The sequence below is a fragment of the Ochlerotatus camptorhynchus genome, unplaced genomic scaffold, assembly GCF_037179485.1.
Source record: "Ochlerotatus camptorhynchus isolate MF236.1 unplaced genomic scaffold, CSIRO-AGI_Acam_v1.1 ptg000216l, whole genome shotgun sequence".
Lineage (NCBI taxonomy): Eukaryota > Metazoa > Arthropoda > Insecta > Diptera > Culicidae > Ochlerotatus > Ochlerotatus camptorhynchus.
Genome location: NW_027040706.1, coordinates 1,039,209 through 1,056,170, shown reverse-complemented (window position 1 = coordinate 1,056,170; position 16,962 = coordinate 1,039,209). Strand labels below are relative to the sequence as shown.

General features: G+C 40.8%; 2 protein-coding genes across 10 annotated transcripts in view; one reads left to right on the top strand and one right to left on the bottom strand.

Annotated features, from left to right (window-relative positions):
• LOC135703611 (synaptosomal-associated protein 25) overlaps positions 1-16,228 on the bottom strand; it is a 63,179-nt gene extending 46,951 nt beyond the window's left edge. For 6 of the 9 annotated variants that reach the window (XM_065224884.1, XM_065224885.1, XM_065224889.1 and 3 more), the window contains exon 1: positions 16,040-16,226. The gene's annotated coding sequence lies outside the window, so the exon portion shown is untranslated. Of the gene's footprint in view, positions 1-16,039 lie in introns of all 9 variants that reach the window. The other 3 variants (XM_065224891.1, XM_065224890.1, XM_065224883.1) reach the window with 3 other exon arrangements.
• The window catches only part of rtet (major facilitator superfamily domain-containing protein rtet), a 57,854-nt gene continuing 56,137 nt past the window's right edge, over positions 15,246-16,962 (top strand). Inside the window, exon 1 of the mRNA XM_065224863.1 lies at positions 15,246-15,281. Coding sequence (XP_065080935.1) covers positions 15,261-15,281 — 21 coding nt within the window. The 5' untranslated portion in view covers positions 15,246-15,260. The remainder of the gene's footprint in view (positions 15,282-16,962) is intronic.

The following is a 16,962-nucleotide window of genomic DNA, read 5'->3' as shown; positions in this document are numbered from 1 at the left end:
CACGGAACAAGTGAGAGTTTAACGAATAGTGATTGGACATGAGGCGAGACATCACACGAATGAAGTCTCGACCCACATCCAACCCTTTGAACCAAGGACTCTTCGACACCTTAGGGATGATCGAATATAGCCATCGTCCCAAACTCTCTTCACTCCATTTATTTTGCCAGCTGGCGAGTGAGTGTTGACGATAAATGAAGAAAAAATCATCATAGGCGATTTGTCGGTCGTAAATATCGCCTTTCATAGTGCCCACCTTAGCAAATGAGTCCGCCTTATCATTGCCCGGAATCGTGCAATGAGATGGGACTCATGCAAAGGTGATGACAAAAGATCTTAAAGATAAAGCACTTAGAAGCTCATGAGAAAATACGAGGAGTGCTTTACCGGCCTCATGGAGCGAATAGCCTCGACAAAACTGAGACTATCCGTAAAAATAAAATAATTATCTGGTCCGATAGTTTCTAGCGTATAATGTATTGCCGCCAGCTCAGCAACATATACGGAACAAGGAGCTTGAAGCATTCGAGAGGCGCTATGAAATTCGTTAAAAATACCAAAACCAGCGGACGACTCTATTAGTGATCCATCTGTGAAGAACGATATTCCGGAATCAACTTGGCCAAACTTTGCAGTGTATAATGACGGAACAATCAGGGAACGATGATGTTCTGGGATTCCGCGAATCTCTTGCGTCATAGATAAATCAAAACTAACTGAATTGCCGAAGACGGAGAAGCATACACGATGAGGATTATGCTGTGAAGGGTTAACATCCATTGTTATGTACCTATAGTACAATGACATAAAACGAGTTTGAGGGTTTAGCTCAAGAAGCTTCTCAAAGTTTTCGATTACCAGTGGGTTCAAAACTTCACAACGGGTGAGGAGCCTGAGGGACAATTCCGAAAACCGATCAGAGAGTGGCAACATGCAAGCCAACACTTCAAGACTCATCGTATGAGTCGAGTGCATGCATCCTAACGCGATACGAAGACAACGATACTGGATACGTTACAGTTTGATGATGGGAGTTTTAACCGCCGACTGGAAACAAAAACTACCGTATTCTAAAACCGATAAAATTGTTGTCCGGTACAACGTTAGAAGATCTTGCGGATGAGCTCCCCACCACGTTCCGGTAATTGTTCGGAGAAAATTGATCCTTTGTTGGCATTTTCGTCTCAGATACTCAATGTGGGATCTCCAGGTGCATTTGGAATCGAACCAGACCCCAAGATATTTGAAAGACATGGAATGAGTGATCGGCTTACCCAAATGTTGAAGCTTCGGTTGTGCTGGGCTATGCTTCCTAGAAAAAACGACCAATCAGTTTTCTCCGTGAGGAATTCGATACCTAGCTGGATAGCTCAAGTAGACAAATTGTCCAAGGTATCCTGTAAGGGTCCTTGCAGGTCGACCCCTTTGGGCCCTGTCATAGACACTACGCCGTCATCTGCAAGTTGTCTCAACGTGCAGTTGTCACTTAGACAATTGTCAATTTCTCTAACGTAGAAATTAAACAAAAGGGAGCTTAAACATGAGCCCTGGGGGAGACCCATGTAGCTAAATCGTGAAGCTGTAGAGTTTCCATGAGAAAAGCTCATATGTTTCTCTGACAGCAAATTGTACAAAAAGTTATTAATTAATGGAGAAAGGCCACAAGCGTGGAGTTTGTCTGAAAGGACTTCAACCGAAACTGTATCAAAAGCCCCCTTAATATCCAAGAAGAAAGAAGCCATTTGCTCTTTTTTAGCAAAAGCCAACTGAATTTCAGTGGAAACCAACGCGAGACAGTCGTTCGTTTCCTTGCCCCTACGGAAACCAAATTGAGTATCTGAAAGTAGGTGGTTCATCTCAACCCATTTGTCCAGGCGAAAAAGGATCATTTTCTCCAACAATTTTCGAATGCACGATAACATCGCAATGGGACGATACGAGTTATGATCTGACGCGGGTTTCCCAGGATTTTTAATGGCTATTACCAACAATCAATACAAAACTAACGATTTTAAATTGGCTCACTACTTGACTAGCCTATTGGTCCCAAGCAAACGATTAACGTACCCCATTTTAGTTGAAATTCTAGTACAACACAATGTTTGTTTTGATTCGCTATGAAAGTTAGACATGTAAAATGAGGGGTTAGTGAATTTTCCTATGTTTCGAGGGGTGAATCGATTAGCTTGGGACCGAAGAGTGTACCAGAGCTGAGACAAAAAGTTGAGCACTTTTCTTCGGGACCTTCTGATCTTAAAGTTACCTCTATGCTATTACTCTCACTCGCCTCCAATCATCTGGAACAATATTGAGCTCCAGGAACTGACAAAACAAGTTCAACATGCGCCTCTTAGCGACGTCTGGGAGGTTCTTCAACAAGTGGAACTTGATCCTATCAGCCCCCGGAGCCGAATTGCTACACGAAAGGAGCGCGAGTGAGAGCTCCAGCATTGAAAAAGGCTGGCTGATCTCGTCTACCGAAGACGTCGTTTCGCGAGGAATCATCTGTGCCGGCACAGAATCAGGACATACTTTTCGCGCGAACTTGAGAATCGAACGATCTGAGTACTCCTCGCTCTCGTTGTTCGAAGACCGGTTACGCATCTTACGCGCTGCGTTCCAAAGCGTATTCATCGACGTTTCGCGCGATAATCCGTCCACGAATTGCCGCCAGTAACTTGGCTTTGATGAGGCTCTTGAGTTCGCGTTCAAGAGTCGAGTACGCTTCGAAATGTACGTGTGTTCCACGTTTCCGGAAAAGCTTAAACGCGTCGGACTTTTTACGATAAACTTCAGTGCAGATCATTCCTAGTTGAACACTCAGTCGGTTAACAACGTCCCGGTCTCAGTCACGCGGCATCTAGTTTTTTTCGGAGTTTTTTCCGCCCGAGCGGTTTTTTCACCCCCCCCCCATTGGGTGCCCCAAGTGACCAGTGTGCAACAGAGGAAGTGGAATTCCATGGGCCGAGCCCCTTGGAGTTGCCATCCAGCTTTAATTCACCCCGGTAATCCATCCGGTCATCAAGCCATTTTTTCATTATCGTGCCGACCCACCAACACCAACCATCACCACCAGCAGCAGCAAACGGACCATCTAGCTGCAACGGCTGATAGGTTGTTTACAACCGGCATAAGTATTAGACAATACATTTTGCAAGTCCATTGCCTCCCTATTGTAGTTTAATTTTGCCTCGTGGCGCGTGACTCTGTCTCTCACCCCTGGTAGGGGAGTATGGGTCATAGTGAGACAACTTTTTGCAAGTAGATATAAGTTTTTTTTGTTTTTTTTTTGTTTCGATTTTTTTTTTTCTTTTTGATTTGTTCGTACGTCGGGCAAAAAATTTAATTACTAGTAATTAAAATTAATTAATTAGTGAAGGTTTTAATTTTTTTTCCTTCTTAAGTGGTTGCGCACCGCTTTTGCGCAACACTTATGGCATCTTCCGATGCCTACGTTACGCGAACCAGATACTATGAACCGTCTTCGAAAGGACCATGGGTTGTCTTTTTTCGGCCCAAAAATAAACCTTTGAAAACTCTCGACATAACGAGAGATTTGCTGCGTAAGTATCCGGGAATCTTGGTACACAAAGAAAGATTCAACAAACTGCGTGTAGAAGCACCGACTTATGATGTGGCAAATAAAATTGCTGATCACGAGCTTTTTAGTGTTGAGTATAACATCTACATCCCTTCTCGAGATGTGGAGATAGAAGGCGTGGTCTCCGACGCGAGTCTGACTGTCGAGGACTTGAAACATGCCTCGGGAACTTTTAAAAACTCGACATTCGCTACCGCGCTAGTGAAGATACTGGATGTAAGGCAACTGCATTCAGCATCTTTGCTAGACGGTAAAAAAGTTTATAAACATTCAGACTCGTTCCGGGTGACTTTCGCAGGTTCAGTTCTCCCAAACTTTGTTAAAATTGATGGTGCTTTTTTTCCGGTGCGGTTGTTTGTACAGAGGGTATATAATTGTACCAACTGCAAAAGGCTGGGACACTCGGCCAGCCATTGCGGCAACAAAACTCGTTGTGGCAAATGTGGTGAAAACCACAAAGAGGATTCTTGCCACAAAGAATCAGTAAAATGCGCTTACTGTGGCGAGAATCCTCACCCCTTGCAGGAGTGCCCGATGTACAAACAGCACTCCGATAAAGTGCAGCGTTCAATCTCTGGACGCTCCAAGCAGACATATGCTCAAATGTTGAAGGCTGCATCAGCCGTCCAAGATGCAAACCAATTTTCGGTTTTGTCAGTTGAAGAATCGGACTCTGACTCATCCGATGAAGGTGATTCTACGGTGGTACACGCACCTTCAAAAATGGACGGTTCCTCAAAAAGAAAATGCCCCTCCCCGAAAGTGCGCCGTAAGAAAACTAAAGTCACCTCCAGACGATTGCCAAATTCCCAGGGTAATGGGGATGAAAAAACAAAACCGAAGGTTCCTGTTGATCCAATCCCTGGATGCAGCAAGAATTTTCCGCCATTGCCCAACAAAGATAAAAAAAATAAAAAAGCTGCTCCTCAAACTTCTCAAATGAAATCCAAGTCCGAACGAGGTTTGCTAGCTTTTTCGGACATTGTGGAATTCATATTAAACATGTTCAACATACAAGACCCTCTAAGAAGCTTAGTTTCTGCCTTGCTTCCAACATTAGAATCATATTTTAAGCAATTGACTGTTTCATGGCCCCTCCTTGCATCAATCATATCTTTCGATGGATAATTCGTCGAACGAGGTCGAAGATATGATCACTGTGCTACAGTGGAACTGCCGTAGTCTAGTGCCTAAACTAGACTCGTTCAAATTTTTACTTCACAATTCTGACTGTGATATATTTGCTCTCTGTGAAACATGGCTTTCTTCCGATAAAGAACTCAACTTCCACGATTTTAACATTATACGCCTGGATAGAGACGATTCTTATGGAGGAGTACTTTTAGGGATCAAAAAGTGCTACCCTTTCTACAAAATTTCCCTTCCTGCTCTATCCGGCGTCGAAATCGTTGCTTGCCAAATAAATGTGAAGAACAAAGATCTTTGCATAGCTTCAGTATACGTTCCACCAAGAACCTCCATTAGCCGTAGTCAACTCTGGAATCTAGTTTCGATTCTTCCATCCCCAGTATTAATTCTGGGTGATATGAACTCCCATGGTACTGGGTGGGGCGATCTATATGACGACAATAGAGCGGCTATTTTTTACGATTTATGTGACGATTTCAATTTGACTATTTTGAACACTGGTGAAGCGACACGTATAGCAAAACCTCCGGCTCGAGAAAGCCGACTCGACCTATCTTTGTGTTCAAGATCGCTATCATTGGATTGTCAGTGGAAGGTTATCAATGATCCCCATGGTAGCGATCATTTGCCAATCATCATTTCAATAAAGTGTGGCCCTCACTCTGCAGAACCATCTCGGGTTCCATTTGATCTTACAAGGAACATCGACTGGCAGAAATATGCAACGGCGGTGACAATCGGTGTCGAATCAATAGATGCGCTTCCACCATTGGAAGAATATCGATTCCTAGCCGATTTGATTTACAAAAGCTCACTGGAAGCACAAAAAAGAAAAGTTCCAAGTGCACCCTTTAAAAGGAGACCAGCCACACCTGGTTGGGACGAAGAATGCACAAAATTGTATGTAGAAAAGTCTGATGCTTTCAAAGCTTTTCGTAGACACAAAACATCCACTTACTTCGAGGAATATTCAAAGCTTGAGACAAAGCTGAAACAATTAATCAAAGCAAAAAAACGCTGTTATTGGCGCAATTTCGTCGAGGGACTCTCACGAGAAACCTCCATGAACACCTTGTGGAGGGTGGCTCGCAACATGCGTAACCGCTCATCTTTCAATGAGAGTGAAGAATACTCCAACCGATGGATATTCGATTTCGCTAAAAAGGTCTGTCCGGACTCAGTTCCAGCACAAAATATTCTTCGAGAAGCGTCTCCTAGCGGCGGCTCTCTGGATAGACCATTCTCAATGCTGGATTTCTCTATGGCTCTTCTTTCATCGAACAACTCCTCACCGGGAAGCGATATGATTAAATTCAATCTTCTGAAAAATCTCCCAGATATCGCTAAAAGACGCTTGCTAGATTTATTCAATTCCTTGCTAGAAAACAACATTGTACCGCCTGAATGGAGACAGGTCAAAGTAATAGCCATTAAAAAACCTGGCAAATCAGCGTCTGACCATAACTCATACCGTCCGATTGCTATGCTTTCGTGCATTAGGAAATTGTTGGAGAAAATGATCCTTCGGAGACTCGATCAGTGGGTCGAAACAAATAACTTGCTATCAAATACACAGTTTGGGTTCCGCAAGAGCAAAGGAACAAACGATTGTCTAGCGCTGCTTTCCACAGATATTCAACTGGCCTTTGCACACAAGGAGCAATTGGCTTCAGTATTCTTGGACATTAAGGGGGCTTTTGATTCAGTTTCCATTGAAATTCTGTCAGACAATCTGCACAGATGTGGACTTTCTGGAATTTTAAATAATTTCTTGTACAATTTGTTGTCAGAAAAGCAAATGAACTTTTCCCTTGGACAACTGACAACTTCCAGAATTAGCTACATGGGCCTGCCCCAAGGCTCATGTCTCAGCCCTCTTCTTTATAACTTTTACGTCAAAGATATCGACAACTGTTTGGCAGAACAATGCACGCTAAGACAACTTGCAGATGACGGTGTGGTTTCCGTAAGAGGTCCACATGCCGTGGACTTGCAAGGACCATTGCAAAATTCCTTAGATAACTTGTCTTCTTGGGCTATGAATCTAGGGATCGAATTCTCGCCGCAGAAAACTGAACTGGTAGTGTTTACTCGAAAGCGGTACCCAGCCCAAATGCAGCTTAATCTTTTGGGCAGAAACATTACCCAATCATTGTCTTTCAAGTACCTTGGGGTCTGGTTTGATTCAAAGTGCACTTGGAATGCTCATATTACGTATTTGAAGCAAAAATGTCAGCAGAGGATCAACTTTCTCCGTTCAATTTGCGGCACATGGTGGGGTGCTCATCCGGGAGACCTCATAACGCTTTATAAAACAACTATTCTCTCTGTTCTAGAGTACGGCTCTTTCTGCTTTCTCACGGCAAGAAAAAGTCACCTAATAAAATTGGAACGAATTCAATATCGTTGTCTGCGTATTGCTCTAGGCTGTATGCACTCAACGCATAACATGAGTCTCGAGGTTCTGGCAGGAGTAACACCCCTCCAGAACCGTTTCTGGGAGCTCTCTCTCAGAATACTAATCAAATGCGGAGTGACGAACACACTTATAATTGCTAATTTTGAAGAAATTCTTGGGCTGAACACACAATCTCGATTTATGAGAATCTACCACCACTACATATCGTCGGATATGTGTCTTCCTTGTTATACTCCAGACCGTGCTCACTTCACCAATCGCAGTTCCTCAATTGAATATGATCTGTACATGAAACAAGTGATTCATGGGATTCCAGATCAACTTCGAACTATTATTATCCCGCGTATTTTTACTGAAAAGTACCAACACGTCAATTGCGTCAAAAGATATTTTACAGACGGGTCACGTCTCAATGGATCCACTGGCTTCGGTGTCTTCAATGAAAACTCTAGCGCCTTCCGCAAACTTCAGGAACCTTGTTCCGTTTTTGTTGCTGAGCTGGCAGCAATCAACTTCGCATTGGGGATGATTTCCAACATGCCCGCAGACCATTACTTCATCTTCTCGGATAGTCTCAGTTCCATTGAGGCTATTCGGTCGATGAAACCAAGTAGGCACTCATCTTATTTCCTTTCAAAGGTAAGGGAGCAGATGTGTGTGCTGGTCGAAAGATCATATATGATTACCTTTGTATGGGTCCCCTCACATTGCTCAATCCCAGGCAATGAGAAGGCGGACTCTCTCGCAAAGGTGGGCGCGCAGGAAGGCGAATTGTATGACAGGCAAATTTCACACGATGAATTTTACCATTTAGTGCGTCAGAGTACCTTTTCAAGTTGGCAAACCGATTGGGACACTGGAAATCTTGGACGGTGGTTACACTCAATTATTCCTAATGTTTCTTCGAGAGCGTGGTTTAAAGGCTTGGGCTTAAGTCGTGACTTCATTCGCGTGATGAGTAGACTTATGTCCAACCACTACTCGCTAGATGCTCATCTCAATAGAATAAACCTCGTGGACAGCAACATCTGTCGGTGTGGAAACGGTTACGATGACATCGAACACGCAGTTTGGCAATGTACGGATAATGACGCCGCCAGAGAGCGACTTTTGAATACCCTCGAGGCCCAAGGAAGACAACCCTATGTTCCTATCAGAGACGTGTTGGCAACCCGTGATCTCTGCTATATGCAGTCCGTTTATGTTTTTCTTCAAATGTCTAGTATAAGAATTTAATTCCTTTTGTCTCTCTTTATTAGTTTTTGTTTGTCTTGTCCCCCCGTCTCGATGAGTCTCATCGTCGCCCACTGGTCACCCACCATAGCCGGTCGAACTCCGGACGAAGCTAGAACAGCACTACCGTTCATACTGGCGACAACGCTCTGATGAGACAACGAAACCCTACCCCAAGCTCCTCCCCTGATCCTATCCTTCGAAAATGTACCCTTCTAACCTCGAGTAAGCCGCGAGTAATCGGCCCAACTCCTACTAGACATAGAATTAAGTGAATCTTGTTACACACAGTGAACAATGAATTATCGGCTCCGTAAAGCTAACGCGATTGAGCCTTCCAAATAAACGAACTAGATAAAAAAAAAAAAAACTTCAGTGCATTGCTGGTCCCACCAAGGGGAAGGAGGTTTCCTACGGAAAGAAATTCCTGGAACCGGCCAAGTTTGAGCTCGCAGCGCGCTGAAACTCGATTAGATTGGAAAGAAAGTTATATTCCTCCAACGGTAGAAGCTTTTCTACCGACGTTAGGGCTTCATCTATCGCGGTCTTGAACGTTGTCCAATCGATATTACGAGTGAGGTCGTACGTGATGTTAACGGATTCCGACGGATTGAACCCACTGGCAATTGTTTTCGATTAACAACGGCTCTAGGAGGAATATAAACAGAAGCAATACAAAGGCTCTTACCTTTAATAATAGCCTGACATGCAACAACTTCAATACCTGGAAATTGTGAATCTATAGATATACTCTATAGAAGGAATGGCACTTTTTGATCCCAAAAGTACCCCTCCTCCACGCGAATCCTCACGATCCAGTCGAATAATGTTAAAAGCATAAAAAGGAAGCTCGATATCTGAAGAGAGCCAAGTTTTACAAAGAGCAAATGCATCACAATCATTATTGTGAATTAAAAACTTAAAAGGATCTAATTTAGGAATGAGACTTCGACAATTCCTGTAGAACAGTGATCAAATCTCCGACCTCGTTTGGAAAATTATCCATCGAAGGAAATGATTGCTGCAATGAGGGGCCACTTCAATGTCAATTGCTTCAAGAGGGTCTTCACAGAAGGAAGCATTGCCAGAACAATGCTTTTGAGAGGATCAGAAATATTGAGGTACTTGAGGATATCGTCCACAATTTTATCAAATGAGTACAACCCAGATGAAGAAGGGGCTTCTGTTCTTAAAAATGGGACATCAGGGGTTTTGGACGTCCCCGAGAGAGGTGGAAAATCCTGGGTATAGTCACTTCTGCGGAATCCAGGAGGAGTAGAAGTTTCCTTTATTCCACCACTCCTTGATTTGGGCAAGCTGATTTGGGGTTCCTGATTGTCAACTTTCCGCGAACGGATGCGTTCTCGTTTCCGTGCAGAAAAACTGAAAGAAGTTCCCTCCTCAGCCAAGTCAGAGTCAGTCTCGTCATCAGACAAAAGAGAAAAGGGATTTTTATCGTTGGTCGATGGCGTGGCCGTCTTAAGCATTTCTGCAAAAGACTGCCGGGACGTTCCTTAAGTGAGCGTTGTAATTTCTCCCCGCGTTGTTTGTACACGAATAGTGTAATATGAAATAGTGTAATATAAAAATCGTAAAAATCAGTTATACGCCGTACGCAGATTCAATATCCCATACATCGATATTTTTTTTAATTCTGTGACATGAAAAATTTTCAAGGCTCTAAAATTAACAAAATATTCAAAATGTCGGACACTAGACATCGAACAACTTTTTAAGATTGCAAAAGCTAACATTATATCACGTATTTGAGGCTTAGGAATTGTTTAGAATTTTCAGTGGAATTATTTCAGAAAATTTTGGACAAATTTCCAAAACTTTTGGACATTGCTATTTAGTTTATACCTAAGATTTCATTTTCCATACTAAAAAACAAATTCCGAATTCCTAGCTTAAAGAAATATTCAAGATTCTAATTTAAATATTCGAGATATCGTCAATTTAAGAAAATTTAATTAAAATACGCATTAAAAATTTACTTTATGGCTCTAACTAAATTTCCGGTTCACCGGTTACCTTGAGATTCCCGGTTAATTCCTGGATTTTCAGGTTCAGTAGCCAACCTGTAGATAACTCACACCGGGTCGTAATAGGCATATACATCGGATTTTTAGTTCGATAGTTTAAGAGTATGCGTTTTCTCATAACATCGACAATCAACAATGATTAATACACCGCAACAAGGGAGGATGCAGTAATCCGAACGATTCATATTGGAATTCCTTACAAAACAGCGGAATCAAGTTGATTATGTATGCAAATTAGTGTCTTATTAATTATCGGTCGATCAACAGATTAAATAGTGCTCAGTAATTAAAACCTAAGCCCTTCATAACTAGATATAGCCGCCGTATTGATATTTTTTTCTGTTTTGAACCAAAAACTATCAAACAATTGTCAGAAACCGGAACATGCCCTGTTCTACGCACAAGGTTTCTATTCCTTTCTTTTTTCAACCGGCATGGCATGTCATCTTTTGTGACGATGCGTTGCGTCTAATTGTACACCAGTGTCCGTGAATATCAGAGACACTTCAGTGAGCTCTCCCACGGTTTCATAGCATGTCAGTCACCCTCTCTGTTTGGATTCTTCTCATTGCTGCCGACATCTGTTCCTGTGGTGGTATGTCGTGCTTCGTGAAAAATCGATACAGGCGAGAAAAAAAAAACTGGAAACGAATCCAGAGCAGGCTGACGATCTTCTGAGTATGCGCCATACAGATCTTTATTATTGTCTAGTCTCTGATGGCAGAAACCAAGCGCTATGCCTTTGCAGGGTTCTTAGCCTTAATCCTGACGCTGTCGTAATAGTGATAAGTTGTTCACTGTTGATAGTAAAATCCCATAGCCAATCGGTTTGCTATTTTTTTTTCTTGCATTAGGGTAAATCGCGGTAAGTTGGACTGATAGAGAAAAAAGGGAACAATATAATTTTACTTGCAGAGCACCAAATAACTATTAGAATAATTCCTACCGGATGTAGGGTAATTTGCAATTATTTTATACCACCAAATTGTAACCTACATTTAAGTTGATGCAAATGTTATTTTTATTTTGTTAACTTTCCTTTCCCTCCCCCCTTCAAAAATTATAGAAAAAAAAAATCAGCCGTATTCAAAATCGTCACTCGCCAAATATAGATATAAAGTTTACCCAGATTATGCGTAAAGCGGACAAACAAAAGGTATGATAAGAAGAACTGGGATGTTGTCACCTTGACCTGGACTATAGACTTCTCTGACGTTTGTGAAATGCACAAGTATTAGTGCAGAACTTTGGGATAAATTATAAGTATTAGTGCCAGAAAACCATTAGTGTTTTCGAACGGAAGGTGTTGCGAACCACTAAAGTGGATTGCAGATGGAAGACGGAACGTGGAGGAAGCGAATGAACCACGAATTACACCAGCTGCTGGGAGAACATCCATCGTCAACGCTGCAAAAATTTGAGCGACTACAGTGGGCTGGGCACATTGTAAGAATGCCGGAGGACGACCCAGTGAAAATGGTTCTCGAAAGCGACCCAACAGGAACTAAAAGAAGAGGCACGCAGCGGGCAAGGTGGATCGACCAAGTAGCAGGCGACGTGCAGCAGTGTAGCCATGGATCGAGTAGAGTAGAGACGACTTCTTCGGACAGTAAAGGACATCATGGCCTTTGCCTGATTGCTAAGGTACGTAAGGGTTGGGGCGTTGTAGATATGGTAGGCAGAGTGTTATTTAATACGAATTACTATTTCAAACTCAACTTGAATAAAAAGTGCATTGATAGTTGAAAAATACAAGTATAGCAATATTTTCATTTTCATGGCTTTCCGTGCCATAAAAATGCGCGAAATCCGCGCCAAATGCAAATTCCTCTCGAAACCTAAAATTCACGCAAGGTGTAATAACCCTCCACACTTAGAAATTATTACCAACATCCGTTACTTTTTTAGCGAACTTTCAACAGCTGAACGTTCGGTAAAACTTTGCTCTCTATTCAAAAGCTGTTTCACTAAATTTTAATTTCAAAACTCTGTCAGCATTGTTTAAACAATTGAGTCTTGCAAATGCAGTAAAGTTTCCCTTGTTGATAATTAATTGAAATGCCTGATTTTACCGAACAGTTCAGCTGTTGAAAGTTCGGTGTAAACATTACCGATGTCGGTAATCATTTCTAAATGTGTGCTCCTTTGAAATACCCAAAGTCTTGAGAAAAATGTGGTTCTCGATTGTTTGTTGCATTCAGGGTCCTAAATCTGAGATCTTTTTTTATGCCTAAGAATTTTTAACTGGATTAAGGATTGCGCTATGCTTCGAAGCATACAAGCAAGTAAATACAGTGAATGTGTTTTATCCAGGAAATTTTCGTTCTAAAAACATTAAATACATGTTCTAAATTTTCGTATTAATAATGTGTGAATGTGTGGGAACACTAATGTTGATGATTGATTGATATTCCAAAAAAAAAAAGAAGAATACAAATTAACTTACCCTTCTAGGTTCTACTAGAGCATGAAATCTAGAAACATTCTTTTTTTTAATTATAGTCACTTTAACGCTCTTGGGTCATTCGTGACTTGTCCGGGGGTGAGATTTGAACTCATAACTTTGGCGTGAGAGGTATGAATGCTAACCACTACGCCGGGGTCGCCCCCTCTCGAAACATTAATTCTAGTGCAAGAATTTTTCTGATTTTTATCTCTCAATCTATGAAATATACACGAAAACTATGTTGGAACGAAACTTCTAGAACAATATGAGGAACATTATGCCGTACACTACACATTTTTATATCATATGGGTGGAAAATTCGTAGAACAAATACTTTAAAATTCTTCACATTTTAAGATATCTTCGAGCATGAAACTAAGTGAAAATTCAATAAAATCACTTCGAATAGTCAACCTTTGACCACAAAGTTGGTAGATAACACATTAAGCTTTGCTATGAAAGTTGTTACAGCAGCTTTCGTTGTTCCAGTCTCGAGATACAAATATTATAAGCCGTAAATTACCTTGAAAACATAAAATTAACTAGAAGCACCTCTAAATCAACACCGATTTTGCTGAAAATTTACACAGAAGTACAAATTAACATGACGAACAGTAATCACGGTTGACCCGTTACATTCCGAACATTTCGTTTAAAATGAACAGGTCTAATATATATATATATATATATATATATATCATAACAATTAAGGCTGGTAAGTTACTATAGTAGCTGGAGCACCTAGGTTAAAATGATATGATATTTATTTTGAATTTGAAACAAATATAGTTAAAAAAAAAACTAATCTTCAATAATTGCGGCCTTGAGCAGTCGGAGCAGTCGGAAAATCTCTATATTAAAGTCAAATCAAAAAAAGTTTTGCCGGAATTTAAATAAGAACGGTCAAATGTCACCATAGGTGGATAAATTCAGGTTTTTAACCAAAAAATACTATACGACTTTTTGCTGTAATGTTCCATTCGACAGCGCGCATTTTAGCAGTTTAAAAAATATGAAGAGTAATACCTCACGGAAATCGTACTTTTCATTGTATAGACCACCCAAGACAGTTTTACATTGATCGTTTACAAAATTTGCAATTTTATTAGGAAAAAAAGAAAACAACAGGCCGTATGTAGAGTTTTTACGCTTCAGACAATTTTGTTACAATTGGCGCCACCATAGAAGTTAGGGTCGTATTGATCGTTTGCTGTTTTGATCGGTGTGCCGACAAATAGTTTTTATGGGAAAATGAAACAGAAATAAGGTAGTGGTCCATATATATACTGGCCCTAATATCTCAATTTGTTTACATTTGTTACATATACATTAAGCTTATTTCACAGGTTTCTGTGAAATTTTACCGAAATGCTGTAATTTTTCACAGAATATCTAAAACAATTATAGGGAAACTAACGAACGTTCAGCTGTTGAAATTTTAAAAAAAATCACAGAAAGCTATGAAATAATAGGGTAAATGTCGGCTTCGGCACCCATTGACTGTTTTCGGCAACCAAAATTTAAACGTTAATTTCACTATGTTTTCCCATTAACACACTTCCCTGAATGCATCCAAACGATTCTTTAGTCTTTCAGCTTCAATCTGATTGTATGTGTACGTCTGAGCAGTCCTGTTATGCCAGATTTGTATTCAAATGAAGCATACGTACTCTAAAATGGGGTTGATTTCAAGTTGCCGATAATAGAACAGCTGGTTAACACGCAGTTCTAATGGGAAGGTTGCCGAAGAAAACGAGGCTGCCGACAATAGTCACACTCACCTGAGAAGTTTGGAGCGTTGTAAAAACCCTTTCAAACAGTTTTGAAGAATTCTGTCGATTAGAATGGATAGAGAAGCAAGCAGCAGATGAATGTAAACTAACAGACACGTCATATATGTGCGTGACGCTGGGAAAATGCTAATAGAAGTGCGGACACTGCTTAGATTGACGAGAATTGTAAGTATTTATAATATTTAGTTTGTAAGATTATTCAAAAGCAATCCTGATTAGAAATACTATCTAGATCTGTCTGTTTCCCATAATAACTAAATAATTGTCCCGCAAATAAATTCGTTAAAATTTGGCACAGTTGTTGGAGACGTTGGGTAATACAAATCAAAAGAGTAGTGCGGATGTGGGGGTGTTAATCCGCCATACAAACTTGACCCACCTTATGTGTACACTTTTCTATGTCGATAGTTTATTCGGTTTTTTTTTCAAATGACTTAGAATTTATTTTATCTAATTTAATAAAAGGACTAGAGAGGCAATCAAAAAATCGATCGAACCGTTTTGGATAATCTATGGTACCATGGGAAGGAAAAGATAGTTTTGTTGGTAACCATTTGTGTCTCGTTTCCGAGGAATGTCGTCGCAGTTAAATTCCGTAAACGAACGTCATCAATAACAAACGGTAATCGATGACTGCAGCACGGCTGAAGAGATCGGATTAGTCAGCAAGCTAAAAACAAACTGCCAGCATCAACCATATGATCGCTCACAGCTCACGGCTTCTGATTGATGCATCCACAGCAATCGCCCAAATACAACAGTCGGTTGGAATATTTTAGCATAAAGAATTTCATGTTCCTGCATATCCTGGCCGAATGACCCTGAATGTGGCTGGCCTGCTTGAATGAATGGGGATAGTCCCACCACCTCCTCCTCCTACTCCAACAAATAGTGTCATTGTGTTGGTGTGCGCGTGTCCAATGTTGTGTGTATCAAAGAACAATCCAAAGACTGCCGCACTGTCTCTTCGGGAACCACTTTTCCAGCAGCCTCTAGCCTCCCTTCGGCACCATCCATCTCCAGAAAGGGCGTAGCACACGAGCGACATTCATTAATGGCGAGAAAAAATCGTGTGGTTCGATTTGAACAGAATTTTCTTCAGTAACATTTGCAATTTCCTACATGTCTCACTCATTCCACAATCACCAAATCAAACACCAATAATGTATTTGAACTGAAAATCAGCGATTTCCTAGTCTAATTTTCTCAGCTAAGCAATGACGAAAAATTTTCCGATCGATTTCTCGATGACAATGCACCAAAAAGAAAGGCATGACCAAGCACTGGCCTTTTTTCAGCCACCAGAAATCCACAATTTCCAAACACTAAACTAGAATCCGTCGCGGTAATTACCTTTTAGCCTGTAGGTTTTAGCGTTTCAACACCGAAAACTAGCTATTCCGATTGGATTAGCGAAACGGAATAGATTTTCCTTGGTTTAAGAAAAACTACAATCTTCTTGCAAAAGAGAGGCGCACACGCAGTATAACCACGGTAACACAATCAATCGCGTTTGAGTTCTCTTCGGTAACTGATGATTCGCTGTCTTGCGGATGAGTTTTGCACGGGCTTTTTGGCTTTCTGTTGCAAAGGGTGAGGAGTGAGATGAGATTCTTTTTCACGTCTCTCCAAACGATTCGCCCGAATCAGAAGATGGATTCTAAAGAGGATTCTGTCAAAAAGATGATACACTCAAAAAGTGTATTGAAATCTTTATACACAGCAAAAAACATTGTAATATCGATCAACGTAATTCAAGCTGATGAATGATATAATGAAAACTGTGTGAACATTTTTTGGTGTGACAAAATTATTTCGCTGGGAGTCAAAGACCGAGGCGCAACCAGATACTCGATTATGGCGTCTGGGTTATGGAAAACGTTTATTTTATCAAAACAGTGACAAAATTATAACTTTTTATTTGTACACTTTTCAAAAGCTTCTCATGGAAAATTGAAAAAGAATTTATTTCAACAGATTCGTATCTCCTATTGATTCATCGTATGACGTTCACATTACAGCGTATATCACGTGATATACGCTGTCTTGCAATGAGCACGCATACATCTAGATTTCACTGGAAATTCTATGTATGAGTGTTCATTGGAAGACAGCCTATATTACGTGATACAGGCTGTAATGTGAACGGGGTATAAATTACTAGTTTTCAAATAAAATTTAAAAAACATGCTAAGGTTATGGACAACAACTCACAACTAGTCACTGCTACTACTCACACACTAACAACTCACCTCAAACAGCAAAACTAATTGATT